The sequence below is a fragment of the Petromyzon marinus genome, chromosome 61 (genome assembly GCF_048934315.1).
Source record: "Petromyzon marinus isolate PM22_M1 ecotype Great Lakes invasive population chromosome 61, UKy_Petmar_22M1.pri1.0, whole genome shotgun sequence".
In the NCBI taxonomy this organism is placed as follows: domain Eukaryota; kingdom Metazoa; phylum Chordata; class Hyperoartia; order Petromyzontiformes; family Petromyzontidae; genus Petromyzon; species Petromyzon marinus.
In genome coordinates, this window is record NC_133727.1 from 6,040,578 (window position 1) to 6,065,813 (window position 25,236).

At 48.9% G+C, this 25,236-nt stretch overlaps 1 protein-coding gene across 2 annotated transcripts in view; it reads right to left on the reverse strand.

Moving 5' to 3' along the window:
- The window catches only part of LOC116955738 (transforming growth factor-beta-induced protein ig-h3-like), a 254,790-nt gene that overhangs the window by 187,927 nt on the left and 41,627 nt on the right, over window positions 1-25,236 (reverse strand). For both annotated transcript variants that reach the window (XM_032977008.2, XM_032977009.2), the window contains exons 4-7: window positions 16,124-16,188; window positions 6,546-6,703; window positions 5,005-5,160; window positions 258-404 (exon numbers count right to left, since the gene is read on the reverse strand). In XM_032977008.2, the coding sequence (XP_032832899.1) occupies window positions 258-404; window positions 5,005-5,160; window positions 6,546-6,703; window positions 16,124-16,188 (526 nt within the window). The remainder of the gene's footprint in view (window positions 1-257; window positions 405-5,004; window positions 5,161-6,545; window positions 6,704-16,123; window positions 16,189-25,236) is intronic.

Consider the following 25,236-nt stretch of genomic DNA (forward strand, 5'->3'; position numbering starts at 1 on the left):
TTCGGTCGCAACACAAGCGTCCGTCGTCACGATGAGCACGTTGAACCTATTTCGCTCCGCGCCTAAGCGGTGGCGGAGTAAGGGAATCATGAAACAGGGGGTGCGGCTATTTGTACTCGCACTTTGGTTTTGTCAAGGGCCACTCCACCCCCCCGCCCCCAAAACTTTGCCCACCGTGGGTGCGCATGGTCACCGCTTGCGCCACACGCTCCTTAACGTCTTCACCCGAGCCCCGCGATCCCACACGGCGCCGTCACCTTCAGAGTGCCCAGGCTCTCCGTTGTCTCGAGGATGTCGCGGACGCTGCGCGTGAGCGGCGCGATCACGCGGTCCACCAGGTGAACCACGCCGTTGGTGGCCAGGTAGTTGGGGCGCAGCACCCGGGCGCAGTTCACCGTCACGATCTGCGGGGGTTCGCGCGCGGAGACACCGGCACCGTGGTCACCGCGCGTCGGCGACGCTGTCGCGTGCTGCTGCGGCGAGGGGGATGTTGACTACCTCGCCCGGTGTGCAGGAGGTCGTGGGTTCGGTCCCGAGCCTGACGACGCCTGCTGCTGTATATTTGGAGTTTGCGTGTCTCTCTCTAACTCTCATCATCATCACGGTGGCTAGGAGATGTTAACTACCTCGCCTGGTATACAGGAGGTCGTGGGTTCGATCGCCACCCTGACGCCTGCTGTATATTTGGAGTTTGCGTGTCTCTCTCTCTCATCATCACGGTGGCTATGAGATGTTAACTACCTCGCCTGGTACACAGGAGGTCGTGGGTTCGACCTCGACCCTGACGATGCCTGCTGTATGTTTGGAGTTTGCGTGTGTCTCTCTCTCTCTCTGTGGTCGCGTGGATTTTTGTCCGGGTCCATCCGATTGTTCCCTTCCACGTTTATGATCAACGTCACCACGTGTTTCGAGTATTTGGCTGCTGCTATAAATTTCCACGCGATGATGATGATGATGACAAGCCACTTCGTCAAGCTATCGTTTGCGATGGCCAGGTCACGTCTTGAAAAAGAGCCACCCAGCTGAGTGGGCCTTACTTGATCAAATAAAATGTTTAGGTTGTTTAACCATCGCCGCTGATTGCACGTACGTATGTCTAACTTCTTTCACAGAGTACGGAGCTAATCGAAGATACGGGGGGGGGGGGGGGTGGTGAGGACACAGCCAAAGTCTCTCTGAGTCCGTTGCTCTACGTCTTTCCAATGCGTTTCTATTGTAATTTTGTGGTCGTATTATCGTTTTTTTATAATCATATTTTTTTCATCTTATTGCGATTTTTCATTATTATTATATATTATAGTATTATTTCTATTGGAGCTATTTTTAATTTAAATTTTCCATTCATATTTTTATAATTATTTCCTTATTATTTTTTATACCTTTTTATAATTACATGTTTTACTATTACTTATAATTTATTATTATTTTATTATTGTTTATAATTATTTCCTTATTATTTATACCTTTTCATAATTACATTTTCACTATTAGTTATCAATGATTATTTTAATGTTACTTTTATCATTATTTCTTTATTATTTTTTACATGTTTTTATAATTACATTTTTAATATTACTTATCACTTATTAAAATGTTATTATAATTTGTATAACTGTACATATATATTTTTCTAATTTTTATGATTACCCCCCCCCCCTCGCCGCCGGCCGTTTCAAAGCCAAGAGCTTTCGCGTGTGAATGTTTTTTTTATTATTATTAAAAAAAAATTAACTTCGCGAGCTGTATTTTTCATCTCACACGGGAACATTTGTCAAGGGCCGACGTGCGTAATTACCGAGTGCCATTTGCGCTCAAGGTGCGCAATCACCGCGAGATTCCAGCGGAGCGCAAACGGCGCGCGCCCAGGGGGACATTTAAGCGAAACCCCCCAAAAAAATGCGATTTGGTGCGAATTTCCCAGAATTTCTCCTCCATCAAAATTTCCGCGGCCCGCGCCACGCTTCAACCCAGGAGGGGAGATCTTCGAAACAAATTAAAAAAGAAATCCTTTTCACCGCCAAGCATCAGACCGAGCTACTCGATTAGAAATATACTCTGGTTCTGATTTAAAGCTTTCGTGACTGCAGGGATTCATATTCTTGGTTCTTTCGGTAAAGTCACCACGTAGAAGGGAAACAAGAATATACTCTGGTTCTTTCGGTAAAGTCACGTAGGCAGAAACAATTCTAGACCACGACGTTTCGATGGCAAGACGAGCAACCGTCTTGCGTTGTGATCTATTATTATTTTTCTACCTACCAGACTTTACCAAAAAAGAACCAGAGAGAATGGATTCCTGCATTTCACCAAAGCTTCAAATCAAGATCTATTAGAAATGTCGCACCGGTGGTAAGGTCCACGTGTCCGTCTAATGCGCAGCAACAACATCTGGCGGATTGAACTCTCCCCTTCCCGCAGATGCCCTCGGTCTGGCGGGGAGTGAGACGATCGGACGGATTCTGCTGCGCCACGCAAAATACCGCCACTAAGCCCCTGCATTCGCACGGGCGACAAACCTCGCGTTGATGTGCTCCGACACACCCGGCAACTTATGCGTGGCAAATCTCTATTAAAGAGGAAATTAAATTTGAACGAACCGGATTATTTGTAATTGCCGCTGTTATTAAGACGTTATTATTCAAAGTTCGAGGCGCGTCTCGCGTGTTGGAAGCAGGCGCCGAGAGGACGGGGGGGGGGGTGTCGTACATTCCGCAAATCCTACGTAGAGGGACAATCCACCCGAGGCAATGGTGTTCTGTTGAGTTCACAGTAAATCGATCTCCCCGAATGGACACTCATTTTATCAGCCCCGAAGGGACAATTGCCATAGCGGTAGAGTTTGCCTTGGACGGGGGTTTAATATAATCACGTATTAAAACATTTAGAATGCGTCTCGACCTCATGATCCACATTTTTGTCTGGTTATTAATTTTGTAAAACAGGCCAGCTCATTTCGTTCAAAACTACCGGATCCGGCTCCTCTGCAGATGTCTCGAGTTATGCCACGAACCCACGACCTCCTCCATACCAGGCGAGGTAGTTAACATCTCCTAGCCCACGTGATGATGATGATGAGAGAGAGACACACAAACTACAAATATACAGCAGGCGTCAGGGTCGCGATCGAACCCACGACCTCCTGCATACCAGGCGAGATAGTTAACATCTCCTAGTCACCGTGGCGCTGAGCGACACAGCAGCAATCGTCATCCCGTCCTTGCAGACTAATATCCCAGGTAGCTCGCTGACACGAGACTCATGCTGGTTCTCACTTGGTTAAACGGAATGAAGTTGAAACTGGAGTAATGTAATCCTGAAACCAATGGAACCAGAGATGAATGAGAAGTTCGATTTTTCTTTGTTTCCGGCGTTCTGCTTCGTGAGTGACGCAATTCATCAACGGGGCATACCAGTGAAGGGTGGTGGTGACATTTGGTCCCTATAACTAATTCTACGTTAAAGGAAAATGTAAAAAAAACACACATTGACGTCAGCTACGTGAGATCGTGTGCCGATGACGTGCGATTCAAAGTTGTAAAAAAATAAAACTTTGTGGATCTGAACTCGGGAACACGAGGCGCGTGCGTTTTGTCAACAGCCTTCAATTGTTTCACAATTTTAGTTTCGCATTTTCAACAAAGTGGTTTCGAACGCGCTGGGTAGCCGCGCGTCACCACCACGGGATTGGTCGACGGTGCTTTGTCGCCGGGTGGACTGGGCCCCGTCATACAAATGTGGAATTGCCATCGATCACTCGCTCAGCGCAGCGTGGTTGTGCAGAGAGCCGTGTTTAATTTAACCGAGGATTATGCCACACGTGTATATTACTATATCTGGCATTGGTGGTGGTTATTTTTTTTTCGAAGTGTATTATTTCTGCTTTATTTACTGGAGCTTCCCATTAAATCATGTGCTCCCTGCCGGTTCTGGGTTGTATTTATTTAAGCACTGAATACTATGAAAATAAATGCACCAGTGTGGTGTGTGTGTGTGGGATGTGTGGTGTTCTTGGTCGACTCAGCCTCAACAGTGGAGCGGTTAGCGCTACGCTGGAACTACGAACCCGGCTTTCACACGGCCACCAACAACCGGTGACGATGATTAGAATCGGTCCTGGGCCTCCCCTAGGTCGACTCGGCCTCAAATGAGCACCTGGTACGGTGGGTTAAAAACTTTGCCACTGGGGAGACAAAGGCGCGCGGGCGTGGTGTTGGACGCCCATCCCCATCGTGTGCCGTTCCGGCCTTCATAGGCGCTCACTAACAGCACTTGCCCCAACATTCTGTTAAGGCTACACGGTGTCAGTGGGGATCTTTGTCTGTGTGCTTCCTGGTGCTGTTGGGGCTACGCGCGTTGGCCCTGGTCGCGATGTGGGCGGTAGGAAGAGAAGTAAGTCGCCGTTCGCGGCTTTTTTACGCTGTGGTTTATTTTTCATTTCGACATCACACTGCGAATCACAGCACCAGGGATGCCGTGCCAGAACACGTTACTCCACCAGCGTGGGGTAATGGGCTTCACTCCAACGGGCTGTTTGTGGTGGTGGTGGTGGTAACGGTTCGTGGCCTGCGGCAGACTGTCGGGGCAAGCGCTGTTAGCGAGTGGCAGCAACCTATGAAGGCCGGCACGGTGCACGATGGCGGGGGGAAGATGGGTGCCCGGCACCACGCCAAAGCAGCAGCCTTTGTCTCTCCCCCCCACCTCCACCCCCCCCCCCCCCCAAGTGGCGATGTTCACATCGTAAGCGCGTCAGTTCATCGATTGAGTCCGAGTCGATCTACGGGGGAGGTTGGGGCCCATGAACCGGTGGGGGACAACCGTCATCTGTGGTCGCCGTGAGCGTCAATCGAACTCGCTTCGCCGGGGTTCGTCGGAAGCTCGGCTCGCTAACCGCCGCACGGCCGCTCCCTCGACACGCGCACGCGCAAGAGGACGCGAAGGATCCGCCCGTGCGGCAGCCTCCAACAGAGCTGGGGAGCCGGGCTGGGCACGCGCACGGGCACTCACCCCGTTGACGTAGTGCTGGACGTTGATGGTGCCGCCGGCGTTCTGCGAGCGCAGGGTGGCGCCTTGTCGCATGTCGCTCAGAAGCAGGCGCCTGTCCACCATGTGGTGCCGCAGGGCGTCCTTCAGCTTGCTCCCGGTCAGCGCGTTGCGAGTCGCCTGCACGCGCGCGCGCAAGTTTACCCCCCCGAGTGGCTCGGTGTTTGCTCTCGTAGAAGGATCCGTGAGCGGTGTTGGGCTGTTGGGCCGCGAGGTCGGGGGTCAGGGGGGTCGGGGGGGTTGGGGTGGTCGCCGTCGGGCTCGTTGGCGCAAGTTCGCGTGAACCCGCACAAAGATCGCCCCGTGTAGCGATGTTCAAGACTGCTGGGGGGCGGGGGGGGGGCAAGGGCTGTGAGCGAGTGGGCAGCACCTACGAAGGCCGGCACGGCACACGAAGGGGGTTCGGCGGCCAGCACCGCGCCCGGCCGCCTTTGTCTCCCCAGTGGCGATATTTATTGCACACCGCACCGGGTACTCATTTGAGGCTGAGTCGACCTAGGGGAGGCCCAGGACCGGGCTCAGATAACCGTCACCGGTGTTGGCCGTGAGCGAGAATCGGGTCACTGAGTCCGATGTTTTTACGCACCGCGCCAGATGAGTGCATGAAGGGGGTAGTGCCCCCCCCCGATCAATGTGCCGTGTGTGGCCGGGCATCAGACGAGCGGTGGTGGTGGTGGTGGTGGGTGGCCCTCTTTCTAAAACATACGGTTAAGCCATGTTTCTTGGCCTGACAACTTTAATCTAAATTGTCCTATGGTTGGTATTGTTTGACGTGCATCACACTGGGAATTTTTGCACGCAGCGTTGCGATACGGTGTGGTTTTTTCCCTGGAAGATTTGCCGGTTTATCCCAGGATGTTTCTGTTATGCGTCGTCGTCGCTTTAAGACGTTTCTCTGTTCATGATTTGTTCGTTGCGGTTGCAACCGATTCGAGAGCCCCATGGCTCACAGGGCCATACCAAATAAATGAAAACTTGAAACCTCTAACGCAGCTGGGCCACGTGCGAGACGCCCGGCGGCAGAGGGCCGAGGGGAGCGAGCGGCTTGACCGAAGCGAGAATGAAACAACGAACAACCAAGCCGGGCCCTCGGTGGAAGGATGTGACGAGTGGCCAAAGGCACAAATCGCAGGTGCCGGAGGAGGGGCGGGGGTGGCGGTGGCGAGGGGCAACATACTAAACACATACACACGCACACACACGCACACACACGTGCACACACACACATGCACACACGTGCACACACACACGTGCACACACACGTGCACACACATGTGCACACACACACACACGCACATACGCACACACAGACCTCAGCCTAGAGCGAGGGTTGTGTTGTTGTGTGTACAGAGCGGCCAGATTTCCCCTGGACTGAGCATCCTCTACATCCGAGACAGGGGGCAGGGGCAGGGTAGAATGGGGGGACGGTTAGAACGGGGGGGTTAGAACGGGGGGGTTAGAACGGGGGGGGTGGGGGGGGTGAGAACGGGGGGGTGGGGTCTCACGTCATCGAGCTGAGCCCACGCGGCGTCGCTGGGAGCGAACATCGTCACGGCCTTGGGCGTCTCGAGCTCTTCCCGCAGGCCGGCGCGGGTGATGTAGTCGCGCGTCGTGTTCGCCTCCAGCGCCTCCAGCGTGCTGAAGATGTTGGTGAGAGGCGCGACTATTGGGGGGGGTGGGTGGGGTGGTGATTGGGGGGGGGGGGAGCACGGACAGCGAGGGGGTTCGTCGTAAGCGAGAGGCCAGCGTCATCGGAGTCTCTGCCCCGACCGGTCGAGGGGGAGCTCTTAGGCCACGTGCGTCTCTTCTTCTCTCTCCCCTCTTCGCCCCTAACGACGAAGGCCGACGAGAGGGGTGGAAGTTCCTCGTTTCCGACTCGGGTCTAGTCCTCACCCCCCACCCCCCATTGCCCCCCCCCCCCCATAGACCACCTCGCGAGTGGCCTCCTCCCTCGCGGCGAACTCGACACGTGCGTCGGTAGCGCCGTGCCGGACCTCGAAAGGAGAGGTATTTGCGGCGGGCGACGTTTCGGGCGATGGGCCTTTCAGCGCGGCGCTTCAAACGATTTCTGCCGCGAAGGCGGGCGAGCGCTCGAATCGCGCGACGATCGTGACATCGACGATGATTCTTGTCGTTGTTATCGCTGTTCCTGAACATCGCAAACCGACTTTGTCACAGAGCGATGGAGCCCTCGTCATGCCAACACCGGCGGGGTGTACGGAGTCGTCCGTTCGATAATTCGCGCTATTGCCCACACGTTCCTGCGTGGGGGATGGGGGGGGGAGGATTGATTTTTATTTTCCCCACTGGAAAGGTTCAGGTTGTGCGCGCGGTTGCCTTAAATCAGCATCTCAGATTCCAATCGAGTGTCTCACACCCCCAGGAACTCACATCAAGTTGGCATCTGTGGCTATTTAACTCACTCACTAACTTTACTAATAATGAGCAGAAGTTTTCCCCCCTTTTTATCTGGCAACAAAACAGTTGTGTTAAGTTGTTAAGACACCAAACTGAAACCTTTTAGAAGGAATCATGTCTGCATTAACCACAATACTTGTGGTCAAAATTCAAACAAAAAACACACTCTGATAATATGTGCATTCCTATTCTTGGTTCTTTCAGTAAAGTCAAGTAGAAGGGAAACAATACAATAATAAAATATAAAACAAATACAATTCTCACGACGTTTCGACTGCCACAGCAAGAAAATTATCTTGCTGTGGTTTTCACACCTGATGGTGATTGCTTGTGTTGCAGTCGAAACGTCGTGAGAATTTTATTGTTTTATATTTTTTATTATTTTATTGTTTCCCTTCTACGCGGTGACTTTACCGAAAGAACCAAGAATATGAATCCCTGCGGTCACGAAAGCTTTAAATAAAAATATATGGTGCATTGTCTGTGAAACTGATTGGTCCACACCAGAGACAACTTTCATTTGAGCCTCGTCTCAAACGGTGTTAGACCAGAGAGGACGCCACAAGGCGTCACACAGCACAAAGACAATGCCACTATCAGAGTAATGTAAAACAATAAATAGGTTTTCTCATATTTTCGTACTGGCAAAGGAGGTCCCATGATTTCGATTTAAAGCTTTCGTGACTGCAAGGATTCATCTTCTTTGGTTCTTTCGGTAAAGTCACGTAGAATGAGAATAAAATAATAAATTAATAAAATAAAATAACACTAAACCAGCTTAAAAGACGCTACGAATCTTAACAACGTTCATTGAAGCTCTGTCGTCCCGACAGGTCTGTTCCTTTCACCTGAAGAAGGCCACTTGTGTTGTGGCCAAAACGTCGTGAGGATTTTATTGTTATTTTATTTTATTAATTTATTATTTTATTCTCATTCTACGTGACTTTACCGAAAGAACCAAAGAAGAGGTCCCATGATTTAGATGTACAAATGATATCACTATGTAACACGAGTTTTTGTGCCTGGGTAGTAAGTGTTATTTTCCAATTGCTTATGCCTTAAAGGTTTAGAAAGTGGCTATTATTATTCCACACGCAAACTTTGCTCTTGTGACCAGGACTTTACGTGAAGGAATTGACACAAATGCACACCGCGTTTTCTCATTGACAATAGGTAAATTTCAAAATATCACTGTCCTGGTGACAAAAGCAAAGCTTGTGGGGAATAATAATAGCCATTTCCTGTACTTTTGAGGCATAAGCAATTGGAAAATAACGCTTTACTACCCAGGAACAATTTTATTTTTTTATTTTTGTTGTTACGCTGTGATTATTTTTATTTTACCAGTTAAAGCCCACTGAGCTAAGGGACCTGGTCACAAATGATAGCCCAACGAAGTGGCTCATCATCAGGTGGAGAATTTACAACGGGAAAATAACTTGAAATGCGTGATGTTAATTTCTTAAATGTGGAGGGAAAAAAAACCGGAATGACCCGGAGAAAAATCCACGCGGCCACGGACAGAACACGCAAACGCCAATTATACAACCAACAGGCATTGGGGGTTGGGATCAAATCCACGACCTCCTGCATACCACGTGAGCTTATTCTCGCCACCGCGATGCCCCAAAGTTAACAAGAGCACGCGTTTTTTTTATTCTTTAGTTTAAATCAACGTTTCACTTCGTTCGCAAAGGGAAGGCCACTGTCTCCTTTGGTTCTTTCGGTAAAGTCACGTAGAATGGAGAATGAGAATAATTCTACGTGGTGACTTTACCGAAAGAACCAAAGAAGATGAATCCGTGCAGTCACGAAAGCTTTAAATCGAAATTTAAGGCCACTGTCTCCTTTGGTTCTTTCGGTAAAGTCACGTAGAATGGAGAATGAGAATAATTCTACGTGGTGACTTTACCGAAAGAGCCAAAGAAGATGAATCCTTGCAGTCACGAAAGCTTTAAATCGAAATTTAAATGCCACTGCCGTCCAGCCTCATCAATTTATTTGTGGGGAAAACAAAAAATCGAACACAGTCACAGCGTGACCTCGCTTCTCCCTGGCGCACGAGTCGCCGAATGCAAAAGGTCTCTCGGCAGCCGGCTGAGCGTTCCGTAAGGCGTATGCACGTACGCTGGACTTCATTCGCACCGTACGTTGCCCACCGTGCTGATCGGGGCGGACCATGGTGCGTGCACAAACCCCCCCCCCCCCCCCACCGTAGAGGTTTAACTCGTCGTGCCAACAGCGTGGATTCCCCAACGCTGTCAGAAAAGAGGCCGTGGAAAGCCGTTCCCCGCGAAGAGTGCCTCGTTTTAGCTGTCAAAGGGCTCACGCTCTGGCTGGCAAAGGTCCCCCCGGAGGCTGCCTTGACAGCGGCGCTAGGCTGGATGCTTGCGGCTGGCATCGGGGGGAAGCGGGCGGTGGGTGAGGCTGTCCACTGCCCATTGTAACGCTCCTAACGAGATTGCTGTTTGATTCATTATCAGGGCCCGTGAGCACCCCTCCCCCCGCCCGCCCCTCCCCCACTCCGCCGACTGTGGAACTCTCTGGGCCTTCACTCACGTGACTCTCTGGGCCTTCTCTCACGTGACACTGTGGAACTCTCTGGACCTTCACTCACGTGACACATCCGCACTGTGGAACTCTCTGGGCCTTCGCTCACGTGACACCCGCACTGTGGAACTATCTGGGCCTTCGCTCACGTGACACCCGCACTGTAGAACTCTCTGGGCCTTCTCTCACGTGACACTGTGGAACTCTCTGGGCCTTCGCTCACGTGACACCCGCACTGTGGAACTCTCTGGGCCTTCTCTCACGTGACACTGTGGAACTCTCTGGGCCTTCTCTCACGTGACACCCGCACTGTGGAACTCTCTGGGCCTTCACTCACGTGACACATCCGTACTGTGGAACTCTCTGGGCCTTCATTCACGTGACACCCGCACTGTGGAACTCTCTGGGCCTTCACTCACGTGACACCCGCACTGAGGAACTATCTGGGCCTTCCCTCACGTGACACCCGCACTGTGGAACCCTCTGGGCCTTCACTCACGTGACACATCCGCACTGTGGAACCCTCTGGGCCTTCACTCACGTGACACACCCGCACTGTGGAACTCTCTGGGCCTTCTCTCACGTGACACCCGCACTGTGGAACTCTCTGGGCCTTCACTCACGTGACACCCGCACTGTGGAACTATCTGGGCCTTCACTCACGTGACACCCGCACTGTGGAACTATCTGGGCCTTCAATATTTGGGCGTCAGCCACTTTTTACCCAACCCCCATTCCCATCGTTATGCAGAATGCGTTGAGATTTTACGATGAAAGCTGCAAGTAGTATTAGTATTATCATCTTAGACATCCACTTCGTAATGTTGCCCATGTCACGTTGACCTGGACAATGTGTCGCGGTTATTTTGCTCCGGTTGCATCGATCTCTACCTGCTGGATCGCTGTGTTTTGTTTTATTTGTTTAACTTTTGACATGTTGGTGATCCAGGACACTCTCTCACGAACTGGTTGAGTGTTCACCCGTTAAAAAAGAAATATACCTGAAACTTCAACCCATTTTTACTCTCTATCTCACTCAATCGTTATTGCCCACAATCTTACTCACTCCCTCATCCGCTCCTTCATCTACCTCGCCTGGTATGGAGGAGGTCGTGGGTTCGATCCCGACCCTGACGCCTGCTGTATATTTGGAGTTTGCGTGTCTCTCGCTCTCTCTCTCATCATCATCACTGAGGCTAGGAGGTGTTAACTACCTCGCCTGGTATACAGGAGGTCGTGGGTTCGATCCCGACCCTGATGATGCCTGCTGTATATTTGGAGTCTGTGTGTCTCTCTCATCATCATCATCATCACGGTGGCTAGGAGATGTTAACTACCTCGCCTGGTATACAGGAGGTCGTGAGTTCGATCCTGACCCTGACGCCTGCTGTATTTTTGGAGTTTTCGTGTCTCTCTCTCTCTCATCATGATCACTGAGGCTAGGAGATGTTAACTACCTCGCCTGGTATACAGGAGGTCGTGAGTTCGATCCCGACCCTGACGCCTGCTGTATATTTGGAGTTTGCGTGTCTCTCTCTCTCTCATCATCATCACTGAGGCTAGGAGCTGTTACCTACCTCGCCTGGTATACAGGAGGTCGTGGGTTCGATCCCGACCCTGATGATGCCTGCTGTATATTTGGAGTCTGTGTGTGTCTCTCTCCCCATGGTCGCGTGTATTTTTCTCCGGGTCCTCCGGGTTTTCCCCCTCCACATTTCGAATCAACGTTCGCTTGAGAGTATTCGGCGACTATAAATTCCCACACGTTCAGCCACTTCGTTGAGCTATCGTTTGTGATAGCCAGCTCGCGTCTGCAAACAAAGAGCCGCTTAGCTCAGTGGGCCTTACCTGGTTAAAATAAAAACATAGTTTTCGTCTATAGTTGACGTACAAAAGCGATCGACGGCATTCGTCTTCGCACAAGGTCCTCATGGTCCCGGTGGCCACCTCTACGTACGGCGCGAAAGAAGTTCAACATACACACACACACGCACGCATGCCGTGTCAACCCATACACGGTTTACCCCGTATTCTTATACAGGGAAATTGAGTTTTGCAGGTCCATATGGCGTACAGCCGTTTCAATACGGGCAAAACAAAAACAATGGTTTTGTGAATTTGTGTTTCTCCCTTGTGATGGGACTTTTTAGGATGAAAGTTGAGATTTATAAGGGGCACGGGGTGACGCATAAGGTCTGAGTTGGTCTGTAATAAGGTAGGGCACTGGTAAGGGGTTGACAGGTGTGCGTACGTAGGGTAGTGAAACTTCACCGTGACCCACGGTGAAGGAGGGAGGGAGGAGAGGGAGGGAGGGAGGAGAGGGAGGGAGGGTGGGAGGGAGGGAGGGAGGGAGAGAGGGAGGGAGGGAGGGAGGAGAGGGAGGGAGGGTGGGAGGGAGGGAGGGAGGGAGGGATGGAGGGAGCCAGCCCAGGAGCCGGGTCATGGAACTTGGTGAAATTAGACGTTGGGAGTGGGTGACCTCTTCATTCATTTCACCAGGGCCCACGCCAGCCCCCGTGGTTAACGCGCCGTGCTGCGAGCCTGGCGGACCTGAGGTTCCATTCGCAGCCGTGGCTAAACCGTCGGCGGGGATTTGGGGGATGTCATCCGCTTGGCTCCGTCAGAAGTCGTGGTACCGCCACGACTGACGTTACGTCGGTGCCATTCAGCAGCGGTCCCCAAACTTTTTGGCACCAGGGACGGGTTTCGTGGAAGACAATTTTTTTCACGGACCGCGGGGGGTTGGGGGGGGATGGGGGTGGTTCATCATTGGGTCTTTCCCCCTTTTTCAAAGAAGCTCTCCAGCCACGTTTGTGTTTTTAACTCATTGTGGCTACTACTAGGGGGTTAGAGCTTGTGGGCTTTTACCAACACCACGTGACTGAGACAAGGTGCGTAGTGCGTAGTGCGGGGATGGCAGTGGTGAATAATAAAACAATTGGTGGGCCACGCTCGGACTCACCGCTCTCACCTCCTGCTGTGCGGCCCGGTTCCTAACAGGCCACGGACCGGTACCCTTCAGCGATTGCGAGCTTTGTACCGAGGCGATAGCAGACGGCGCTGTCACTTCTCGCTCCCCCCCCCCCTCCCCCCCTACCGTCTCGATGCCCAAACCTCTGCAGCAAATTACGCTCACTCCGTTCCAGGTTTGGCGGTCAACGTTTCGAAGTGTTAACTGCGACCACTCAAAGGAATGGTAGGCGCCGACCCCTCCCCCCCCTCCTCCTCCCCCAAGTGTTCCGTCACCCGAGACCCTGGGTGTAGTGGGTACGGCGAGAGGGCCACGGTGTCGGCCTTGAATGAAATGAAATGAATGAATGGGCATCTCAAACGGCCCTGGGCCCTGTCTCGAAATGTCGCCTATTATTATTATTCAATATATAAACACTTTTTAAGGCCACGGTGTTATTGAGAAGTGTCTTGAGTCGGGGTTTGTTGTTGTTGTTAGTTGTTGTGCGTGTGCCAATGTCAGCAGCAGCAGCAGCAAATGATTTACTCTTTGTTTTTTTCGGTAAAGTCACGTATAAATAAGAAATAATAAAATAACATAATAGCGTACGACTTTCGGTTGCAACACAAGCAGCCTTCATCAGGTACAGAAGAGCCTAATTTTACGAGAGAGAGGAAACACATAACCCCAGATGTATATACAGACACACAAGTAGGGGGGAACTAACACAGATACAACAGGGGACACAGAGAGAGAATCATACCAAACAAACAGGGTTTAGCAAAATTTGGAATCCATATAAAGCAACACAGACGGTCGGTCAAAACACAATTAACGCATAGTCCGGTTGATTACGCTAGTTCAAAGATTGCTCAATTGCAAGTTAATTATGAAATTTAAAATACAGACCGCGCATACACACATAGACATCCAAGTAGAGCGAACCAGCACAGACACGCACACAGTGAAGTCGCCTTAAATAGGCAGAGAAGGTAAGGCTGAGAGACAATGGGACAATTTAGCATGAGGTATGCATGGAGCAAAGGGGGGCGCAGCAGCACACACTCGGAAACACCAAGGCCCACACACAGGCAGAGACAGCACAGAGACACAAATCCAAGCCAAGACACAAAGGCAGATACACAAGCAGAGACAACACAAAGACACAAACCTCATACCTCCCCGTAGAGGTGGTTCAGACTTGATTCGAAGCTTTCGTGACTGCAGGAATTACTCTTTGTTACCGAAAAAAACAAAGAGTAATTCCTGCAGTCACGAAAGCTTCGAATCAAGTCAGCAAATGATTTGTTTAATGCGGTGAGGTATAGTCTAACAACCCCCACAAGTGACAGGGCATGGGCAAGCTGTCATCAATCAGTGGATTGACAAAAGCGTGTGTGTGTGACGGTGCAAATCGATTGCACTGCGCCAATACCTTTGGGGATCTATGAGAAGGGGGGAGGGAGGGTGGTGATGCAGAGGTGCGGTCGCATCGGGTTCATCAACAACATTGTCTGTGATGACCTCTTGACCTTCGCCTCGATAACCACTGCTGTAATCGTTTTGAAGGTCACGGTCCGTGATCGCTTTATAATGACCGCGGCCGTCTCCCCTTGGCATTGAGAAGTAATGCCCGTTGGGAATTTTTGGTTTGCAGGAAAAAGAGCTTTATAGCTCATCGGATTCCTCCAGTATGAATACAGATTCGCATTCTGATATCATCCATTCAGTTCAAACTGGAAATGTGACTCGAAATGCTCCACCTTCGAAACAATACTTCGACAAATTCCCCCCCCCAAAAAATTATATCAGATTGGATAGCAATTCTGGCAACTGCCAGTATCGTATGGATCGCTCTCCAGCAGCGCACCGGTGGTGCTGAAGCAACATTTGTTCGTCACGTGATGACTTCATTAGTCGGGTGGTGGAGGGTGTACGACTAAAACTAAACTGTCTTTAAAAAAATTTTTTACCAGCTAAGGCCCACTGAACTGAATTGCTCGTTTTTCAGAAGCGACCTGGCCACAAACGATAGCTCGAAAAAGTGGCTTATCACGTGGACATTTATAGCCACAGCCAAATACTCGAAAACGCGTGATGTTGATTCCAAATGTGGAGGGGAAAAACCCGGAGGACTCGGAGAAAAATCCACGCGACCACGGGGAGAACGTGAAAACTCCAAATATACAGCAGGCGTTAAGGGTCGGGATCGAACCCACGACCTCCTGCATACAAAGTGAGGGAGTTAACATCTCCTAGCCACCGTGGCACCCCTTAAAAACACCTTTTACCTACGGGGATCTGACTCACAAATCAAGCATGAAATTTAATTTGGGTTGCGAGAGCCTTACAGCACGTTTGATTCAGATTGTAAACGATTAGGGATCATATTTGTGATACAAATCAATCAACGTGTTTACAATTATAAATACCCAAACTGCGTGCGCCTACTATTGACCGGGTCTCATATCTCGAGAAAGTATCCCTGCCAGTATAATTAAGCTAAACAGCACGATGATATTCTGTTTTATCCATCTCGTTTCATTCCAAACGATTGTCATCATCTTTGCAATCGTTTATTTTGCAATGATTGAAGTCTCATCAGTACATTGCTCTCACCTCGTTTTACATCACATGTAGATGGAGTATTGGTCCTCATTTGCACACGGTGTGTGTTTTTTTCCTTGGCTGGTAAAGCCCGTTCAGATTGTTTTATCTCGTCAGACTCAACACATCTGGCAGCAACGTTGCGGCCTTAAACAAGTAAAAAATAAATGACAGTCGACGTTGCAGACAATGATGGCCCTTCTTCACAGCACATACGTTTTGCAATGAACCCTTTTCCATTCCGATAACGTCGGCGTTACACACACCCACTCGTGAACGTAATCAAGGCCATGCGGGAGGGCGTGTATCACAGTGTCGGCGCCGGCTATCGCAGAGTGCGGTGGTCGTGTCGCCACAGTTCTCTGCGGTGAGTAACGGCGTCTTTAAAAAAAACAACAACGGCCCTGCTACGCCCTTTTTAAAATAAAAGTCACGCTGAGCCGCCCGTGCGTGCCGGGATTCAGCGGTGAGCGGGACACCACCCGACCCGGCAACTTGTGGCCACGTATCGGCAGGGTAGAAGGGTTTAAAATGATCGAACGCGTCACCAATACTTACTGGCAGGGCAGCCTCTCTCGCCTTCCACCTTCATGTATCCGGGGCAGCATTCAAACTTCACCATCCTGGGGAAGAAGAAGACGATCAAATAAACCCAAAAGAATCAGCATGAAATTTTGATTTAAAGCTTTCGTGACTGCAGTGATTCATATTCTTGGTTCATCTGATGATGACTGTTTGCTGTTTGTGTTACAGCCGAAACGTCGTGACAATTTCATTGCTTTATATATATTATTATTTTATTGTTTCCCTTCAACGTGACTTTACCGAAATAACCAAGAATAGGATCATCATGCTCTTTGGTTCTATTGGGTAAAGTCACGTAGGTGAAAATAAAATAACAAAAAATCACGACGTTTCGGCCACAACACAAGCGGCCTTCATCAGGTGAAGGGACGAGACTGTCTGGAGGACAGCGCTGGATTGGAAGAAGCCACACTTAGATCACGACCTTTAAACTGTGTGAGAAGAAAAAGACCACGCGCCTTGACAAAGGAATTAGCATATAATTTAGCATTGAAATGGCTCATTGAAATAGCTAAGTTAAAGTATACACATCCGCAGAGGTACCCCTTGACAAAGGAATTAGCGCTGGAGTGGAAGAAGCCACGCTTAGATCACGACCTTTAAGCTGCGTGAGAAGAAAAAGGCCAAATGCCTTGACAAAGGAATTAGCATATAATTTATCATTGAAATGGCTCATTGAAATAGCTAAGTTAAAGTATACACATCCGCAGAGGTACCCCTTGACAAAGGAAGTAGCATCGAATTTAGCATTGAAATAGCTGAGTGATTAGCTTGTAACTGGTCACAGAAATAGTGACCTAAGCGTGGCTTTTTCCACTCCAGCGCTAATTCCTTTGTCAAGGGGTACCTCTGCGGATGTGTATACTTTAACTTAGCTATTTCAATGGCCATTTCAATGCTAAATTATATGCTAATTCCTTTGTCAAGGCGCGTGGTCTTTTTATTTTCACACAGCTTAAAGGTCGTGATCTAAGCATGGCTTCTTCCACTCCAGCGCTGTCCTCCAGACAGTCTCGTCCGTTCACCTGATGAAGGCCGCTTGTGTTGTGGCCGAAACGTCGTGATTTTTTGTTATTTTATTTTCACCTACGTGACTTTACCCAATAGAACCAAAGAGTATGGATCCTAGCAGTCACGAAAGCTTTAAATCTAGAAAGGATCATCATGGTTTATTTATACTACGGGAAGAATCCAATGGACCGTTAAGCTCTTTTTATCACAGATGCCCGGTTTGGGGCACGGGGTCAGAACGTTGCAACAACAAACAATATATTTTAAAAAACACAACTAGGAGTGCAATGTACAGTTTTCTTCTTGGGTTACATCGCCTAACGCGCCGTTAATCCCGCCACCACGTGACACAGCCAAATTGCAGCAAGGTTTGCCGCGTAACCAAGGCATGGCAATTCACGTGCCGGAACCTTACAGAATGTCTGCGTCGAGTGGTGACGGGTGTAACGACGCATTTACAGTGAAGCGATCTAACGAACACGCAAAAAAAAAACATCGTCTTATGAAATAATAGCGTACTCTTTGATAACTTTCGGTAAAGTCACGTAAGTAGAAATTAATCGAATACAAGCGACCGTCATCAGGTGAGACAATCACGGCAGGGAAACTCCTGTAGGTCATCAGGTGAGACAATCACAGCAGGAAAAACTCCTGAAGGTCATCAGGTGAGACAATCACGGCAGGAAAAAAACTCCTGAAGGTCATCAGGTGAGACAATCGCGGCAGGGAAACTCCTGAAGGTCATCAGGTGAGACAATCACGGCAGGAAAAACTCCTGAAGGTCATCAGGTGAGACAATCACGGCAGGGAAAACTCCTGAAGGTCATCAGGTGAGACAATCACAGCAGGAACAACTCCTGAAGGTCATCAGGTGAGACAATCACGGCAGGGAAAACTCCTGAAGGTCATCAGGTGAGACAATCACGGCAGGGAAAACTCCTGAAGGTCATCAGGTGAGACAATCACGGCAGGAAAAAACTCCTGAAGGTCATCAGGTGAGACAATCACGGCAGGGAAACTGCTGCACGTGTTTCTTACGACGTGGCTTTACCGAAAGAACCAAAGAGTATGGATGCCTGCAGTCACGAAATCTTCAAATCACAGATTGAAATAACATCGGCGGCGAAAGCCTACGACCACGTGTCCAATTGCCAACGTGCGGCTGCTGTAAAGCCACGCGCACACACCCACCCCGGCGGTTATCGCCGCCGTTCCGTACGGCGTCTCCCGCCGCCTCGGATTGGTCGAAGGACCTCGACATTCATCCGTGACATCATCTTCGCAAACTATTGTCCGCCAACCAACTCCACCCACCCAATGCCATACGAAAGAAGAAGAAGAAGAATTTTGATGTAAAGCTTTCGTGACTGCAGGGATTCATATTCTTGGGTATCTTTCGGTAAAGTCACCACGTAGAAGGGAAACAATAAAATAATACAAATATAAAAAATAAAATTCTCAAGACGTTTCGACTGCAACACGAAGCAATCATCATCAGGTGTGAAAACCACAGCAAGAATTATTTGTTTCACATTTTTAAAACATTTCTTGCTGTGGACTTCACACCTGATGATAATTTTCAAATTTTTCACATTTTTCTTGCTGTGGTTTTCACACCTGATGATGATGATTGCTTGGTGTTCCAGTCGAAACGTCGTGAGAATTGTATTGGTTTATATTTTTTTATTATTTTATTGTTTCCCTTCTACGCGGTGACTTTCCCGAAAGAACCAAGAAAATGAATCCCTGCAGTCACGAAAGCTTTAAATCAAAAGACGAATACGAAGAATATCAAAGACCAAGTTCTGTCGCCGACTGCGTAGAGCGCTGAGTTCCCCACTGCAGTTGCTCAAGTGAGTTGAATGTGAAGACTAAAAAAGAATCTCGAAATGAAAAAAAAACTAATTTGAAACAATTTTTATTTTACCGGGCAAGGCCCCAATGAGTTCCATAAATCTCTTTCAGAAGAGGCTTGGCTATCGCAAATGGTAGGTCAACGAAGTGGCTTATCACGTGGACATTTACGGCAGGCAAATAATCTGAATGCGCGATGTTGATCCTAAATGTGGAAGGAAGAACCGGAGGACCCGGAGAAAAATCCACACGACCACGGGGAGAGAGAGACACGCAAACTCTAAATATACAGCAGCAGGCATCGTCAGGGTCGGGATCGAACCCACGACCTCCTGTATACTAGGCGAGGTAGTTAACATCTCCTAACCACCGTGATGATGATGAGACAGAAAGAGAGAGAGACATGCAAACTCCAAATATACAGCAGCAGGCATCGTTAGGGTCGGGATCGAACCCACGACCTCCTGTATACCGTGCGAGGTAGTTAACATCTCATAGCCACCGTGATGATGATGATGAGAGAGAGACACGCAAACTACAAATATACAGCAGGCATCGTCAGGGTCGGGATCGAACCCACGACCTTTTGTATACCAAGCGAGGTAGTAAACATCTCCCCGACACCGTGGTGATGATGATGATAAGTGAGAGAGTCACGCAAAAACCAAGTATACAGCATGCGTCAGGGTCGGGATCGAACCCACGACCTCCTGTGTACCAGGCAAAGGAGTTAACATCTCCTAGCCACCAAGAACGTCGCAGCATCTCAACGCAACGACGGACGCGGCAGCCCTCACCCGAGCTTCAACGGTGGAAAATGTCCACGCTTCGGAGTTGACCGGCCATTGGAACCGTCCACATTTCGGATTTGCAAAGTGGGGACGCTGTAATACGGCTGGCCCAGCCTCCAGCCACGTACAATGCGTGAATGTGAAGCGCTTTTAGCGGCGGAGGCACTGGAGGAAAAGTGGCCGACGGCCTTCTCTGTGACCGCAGCGAGGTGTCTGGCAACTTTAGTCAGCGCAGCGAGGAAGGCTCCCGTGCGCGTTGCTCGTAAGCACGGGGTGCACGCTGAACTTCTTTCGCGCCGGACGCAGCCAACCGTGCTAATCGGCGGTGAAAGAGTGTGTGGTGTGGGTGTGAATCTATGGGGTGTGAGTGTATGGTGTGTGAGTGTATGGTGTGTGAGTGTATGGTGTGTGAGTCTATGCTGTGAGTCTATGGTGTGTGAGTCTATGGTGTAAGTCTATGGTGTGAGTCTATGGTGTGTGAGTCTATGGTGTGGGTGTGAGTCTATGGTGTGTGAGTTTATGGTGTAAGTCTATGGTGTGAGTCTATGGTGTGAGTCTATGGTGTGTGAGTCTATAGTGTGTGAGTCTATGGTGTGTGAGTCTATGGTGTGTGAATCTATGGTGAAAGTCTATGGTGTGTGAGTCTATGGTGTCAGTCTATGGTGTGAGTCTATAGTGTGAGTCTATGGTGTGAGTCTATGGTGTGAGTCTATGGTGTGGGTGTGAGTCTATGGTGTGTGAGTCTATGGTGTGTGAGTCTATGGTGTAAGTCTATGGTGTGTGAGTCTATGGTGTAAGTCTATGGTGTGTGAGTCTACGGTGTCAGTCTATGGTGTGAGTCTATAGTGTGAGTCTATGGTGTGAGTCTATGGTGTGAGTCTATGGTGTGGGTGTGAGTCTATGGTGTGTGAGTCTATGGTGTGTAAGTCTATGGTGTGAGTCTATGGTGTGAGTCTATGGTGTGAGTGTATGGTGTGTGAGTCTATGGTGTCAGTCTATCGTGTGTGAGTCTATGGTGTGAGTCTATGGTGTGCGAGTCTATGGTGTGTGAGTCTATGGTGTGAGTCTATGGTGTGTGAGTCTATGGTGTGAGTCTATGGTGTGAGTCTATGTTGTTTGAGTCTATGGTGTGAGTCTACGGTGTGAGTCTATGGTGTGTGAGTCTATGGTGTGTGAGTCTATGGTGTCAGTCTATGGTGTGTGAGTCTATGGTGTGAGTCTATAGTGTGTGTGAGTCTATGGTGTCAGTCTATGGTGTGAGTCTATGGTGTGAGTCTATGGTGTGTGAGTGTGAGTCTATGGTGTCAGTCTATGGTGTGAGTCTATGGTGTTTGTGTGAGTCTATGGTGTGAGTCTATGGTGTGTGAGTCTATGGTGTGAGTCTATAGTGTGTGTGAGTCTATGGTGTCAGTCTATGGTGTGAGTCTATGGTGTGAGTCTATGGTGTGTGAGTGTGAGTCTATGGTGTCAGTCTATGGTGTGAGTCTATGGTGTGTGTGTGAGTCTAGGTTGTGAGTCTATGGTGTGAGTCCATGGTGTGTGAGTCTATGGTTTCAGTCTATGGTGTGAGTCTATGGTGTGAGTCTATAGTGTGAGTCTATAGTGTGAGTCTATGGTGTGAGTCTATGGTGTGTGAGTCTATGGTGTGAGTCTATGGTGTGTTAGTCTATGGTGTGAGTCTATGGTGTGAGTCTATGGTGTGGGTGTGAGTCTATGGTGTGTGAGTCTATGGTGTCAGTCTATGGTTTGTGAGTCTATGGTGTGAGTCTATGGTGTGAGTCTATGGTGTGTGAGTCTATGGTGTGTGTGTGTGAGTCTATGGTGTCAGTCTATAGTGTGAGTTTATGGTGTGAGTCTATGGTGTGTGAGTCTATGGTGTGTCAGTCTATGGTGTGAGTCTATGGTGTGAGTCTATAGTGTGAGTCTATGGTGTGTGAGTCTATGGTGTCAGTCTACGGTGTGAGTCTATGGTGTGAGTCTATAGTGTGAGTCTATGGTGTGATTCTATGGTGTGAGTCTATGGTGTGTGAGTCTATGGTGTCAGTCTACGGTGTGAGTCTATGGTGTGAGTCTATAGTGTGAGTCTATGGTGTGATTCTATGGTGTGAGTCTATGGTGTGTGAGTCTATGGTGTGTGAGTCTATGGTGTGAGTCTATGGTGTGAGTCTATGGTGTGAGTGTGAGTCTATGGTGTGTGAGTCTATGGTGTGAGTGTAAGTCTATGGTGTGAGTCTATGGTGTGAGTCTATAGTGTGTAAGTCTATGGTGTGAGTCTATGATGTGAGTCAATGGTGTGAGTCTATGGTGTGTGAGTCTATGGTGTGTGATTCTATGGTGTGAGTCTATAGTGTGTGAGTCTATGGTGTCAGTCTATGGTGTGAGTCTATAGTGTGAGTCTATGGTGTGAGTCTATGGTGTGTGAGTCTATGGTGTGAGTCTATGGTGTGAGTCTATGGTGTGTGAGTCTAAGGTGTGAGTCTATGGTGTGTGAATGTGAGTCTATGGTGTGTGAGTCTATGGTGTGAGTCTATGGTGTGTGAGTCTATGGTGTGAGTCTATGGTGTGAGTCAATGGTGTGTGAGTCTATGGTGTGAGTCTATGGTGTGTGAGTCTATGGTGTCAGTCTATGGTGTGAGTCTATGGTGTGTGAGTCTATGGTGTGAGTCTATGGTTTGTGAGTCTATGGTGTCAGTCTATGGTGTGAGTCTATGGTGTGTAAGTCTATGGTGTGAGTCTATGGTGTGTGAGTCTATGGTGTGAGTCTATGGAGTGAGTTTATGGTGTCAGTCTATGGTGTGAGTCTATGGTGTGGGTGTGTGTCTATGGTGTGAGTCTATAGAGTGAGTTTATGGTGTCAGTCTATGGTGTGAGTCTATGGTGTGAGTGTAAGTCTATAGTGTGTGTCTATGGTGTGAGTCTATGGTGTGGGTGTGAGTCTATGGTGTGGGTGTGAGTCTATGGTGTGTGAGTCTATAGTGTGAGTGTAAGTCTATAGTGTGAGTCTATGGTGTGAGTCTATGGTGTGGTTGTGAGTCTATGGTGTGTGAGTCTATGGTGTGAGTGTAAGTCTATAGTGTGAGTCTATGGTGTGAGTCTATGGTGTGTGAGTCTATGGTGTGTCAGTCTATGGTGTGAGTCTATGATGTGAGTCTATGGTGTGAGTCTATGGTGTGTGAGTCTATGGTGTCAGTCTACGGTGTGAGTCTATGGTGTGAGTCTATAGTGTGAGTCTATGGTGTGATTCTATGGTGTGAGTCTATGGTGTTTGAGTCTATGGTGTGTGAGTCTATGGTGTGAGTCTATGGTGTGAGTCTATGGTGTGAGTGTGAGTCTATGGTGTGTGAGTCTATGGTGTGTGAGTCTATGGTGTGAGTGTAAGTCTATGGTGTGAGTCTATGGTGTGAGTCTATAGTGTGTAAGTCTATGGTGTGAGTCTATGATGTGAGTCAATGGTGTGAGTCTATGGTGTGTGAGTCTGTGGTGTGTGATTCTATGGTGTGAGTCTATAGTGTGTGAGTCTATGGTGTCAGTCTATGGTGTGAGTCTATAGTGTGAGTCTATGGTGTGAGTCTATGGTGTGTGAGTCTATGGTGTGAGTCTATGGTGTGAGTCTATGGTGTGTGAGTCTAAGGTGTGAGTCTATGGTGTGTGAGTGTGAGTCTATGGTGTGTGAGTCTATGGTGTGAGTCTATGGTGTGTGAGTCTATGGTGTGAGTCTATGGTGTGTGAGTCTATGGTGTGAGTCAATGGTGTGTGAGTCTATGGTGTGAGTCTATGGTGTGTGAGTCTATGGTGTCAGTCTATGGTGTGAGTCTATGGTTTGTGAGTCTATGGTGTGAGTCTATGGTGTGTGAGTCTATGGTGTCAGTCTATGGTGTGAGTCTATGGTGTGTAAGTCTATGGTGTGAGTCTATGGTGTGTGAGTCTATGATGTGAGTCTATGGAGTGAGTTTATGGTGTCAGTCTATGGTGTGAGTCTATGGTGTGGGTGTGTGTCTATGGTGTGAGTCTATGGTGTGAGTCTATGGAGTGAGTTTATGGTGTCAGTCTATGGTGTGAGTCTATGGTGTGAGTGTAAGTCTATAGTGTGAGTCTATGGTGTGAGTCTATGGTGTGGGTGTGAGTCTATGGTGTGGGTGTGAGTCTATGGTGTGTGAGTCTATAGTGTGAGTGTAAGTCTATAGTGTGAGTCTATGGTGTGAGTCTATGGGGTGGTTGTGAGTCTATGGTGTGTGAGTCTATGGTGTGAGTGTAAGTCTATAGTGTGAGTCTATGGTGTGAGTCTATGGTGTGGGTGTGAGTCTATGGTGTGTGAGTCTATAGTGTGAGTGTAAGTCTTTAGTGTGAGTCTATTGTGTGAGTCTATGGTGTGTGAGTCTGTGGTGTGAGTGTGAGTCTATGGTGTGTGAGTCTTTGATGTAAGTGTGAGTCTATGGTGTAAGTCTATGGTGTGTGAGTCTGTGGTGTGAGTCTATGGTGTGTGAGTCTGTGGTGTGATTGTGAGTCTATGGTGTGTGAGTCTGTGGTGTGAGTGTGAGTCTATGGTGTGTGAGTCTATGGTGTGTGTCTTTGGTATAAGTGTGAGTCTATGCTTGCGCCGTTCGCTTCATTGATCAGGATGATCGATCACTCGATCGGGTCATCGATCACTTCAATCGATAAATCAACGCCCCCCACCCATTGATTTCACCAGGCGAGCACCCACTTAAGGTATTTTTGGATCTTTCGGTAAAGTCACGTAGAAGGTAAATAATAAAATAATAAAAATAAAACTAGATAATACAATTCTCACGATGTTTCGGCCACAACGCAAGCAGCCGTCCCCAGGTGAAGCAACAGAGCTGTCAGAAAGACAGCGTGTTAATGTGACAGCTCTGTTTCTTCACCTGAGGAAGGCTGCTTGCGTTGTGGCCGAAACGTCGTGATAATTTTACTATATTGTTTTATTTGATTTATTTTATTATTTCCCTTCTACGTGAATTTACCGAAAGAACCAAGAATATGAATCCCTGCAGTCACGAAAGCCTTAAATCCACTTAAGGAAATTGCCGACACTCGCAAAATGCGACGTTTGAGGCATTGATTCAAGCAAAGGGAGTTGTTGTTATTAAATTCCTCGCAGACTTTTATTCCACCGTGGGTTGCACAAAGGTTCTGTCGCGTGATCACAGGGGGCGTCTCGGTCACCGCACAGAGGAATCCCAGCACGACGAGCATTGGGGAGTGGTGGGAAGACGTCGATAGAGGTGGAGAGGTCACTGGGATAGAGGTGGAGAGGTCACTGGGATAGAGGTGGAGAGGTCACTGGGATAGAGGTGGAGAAGTCACTGGGATAGAGGTGGAGAGGTCACTGGGATAGAGGTGGAGAGGTCACTGAAATAGATGATGAGAGGTCACTGGGATAGAGGTGGAGAGGTCACTGGGATAGAC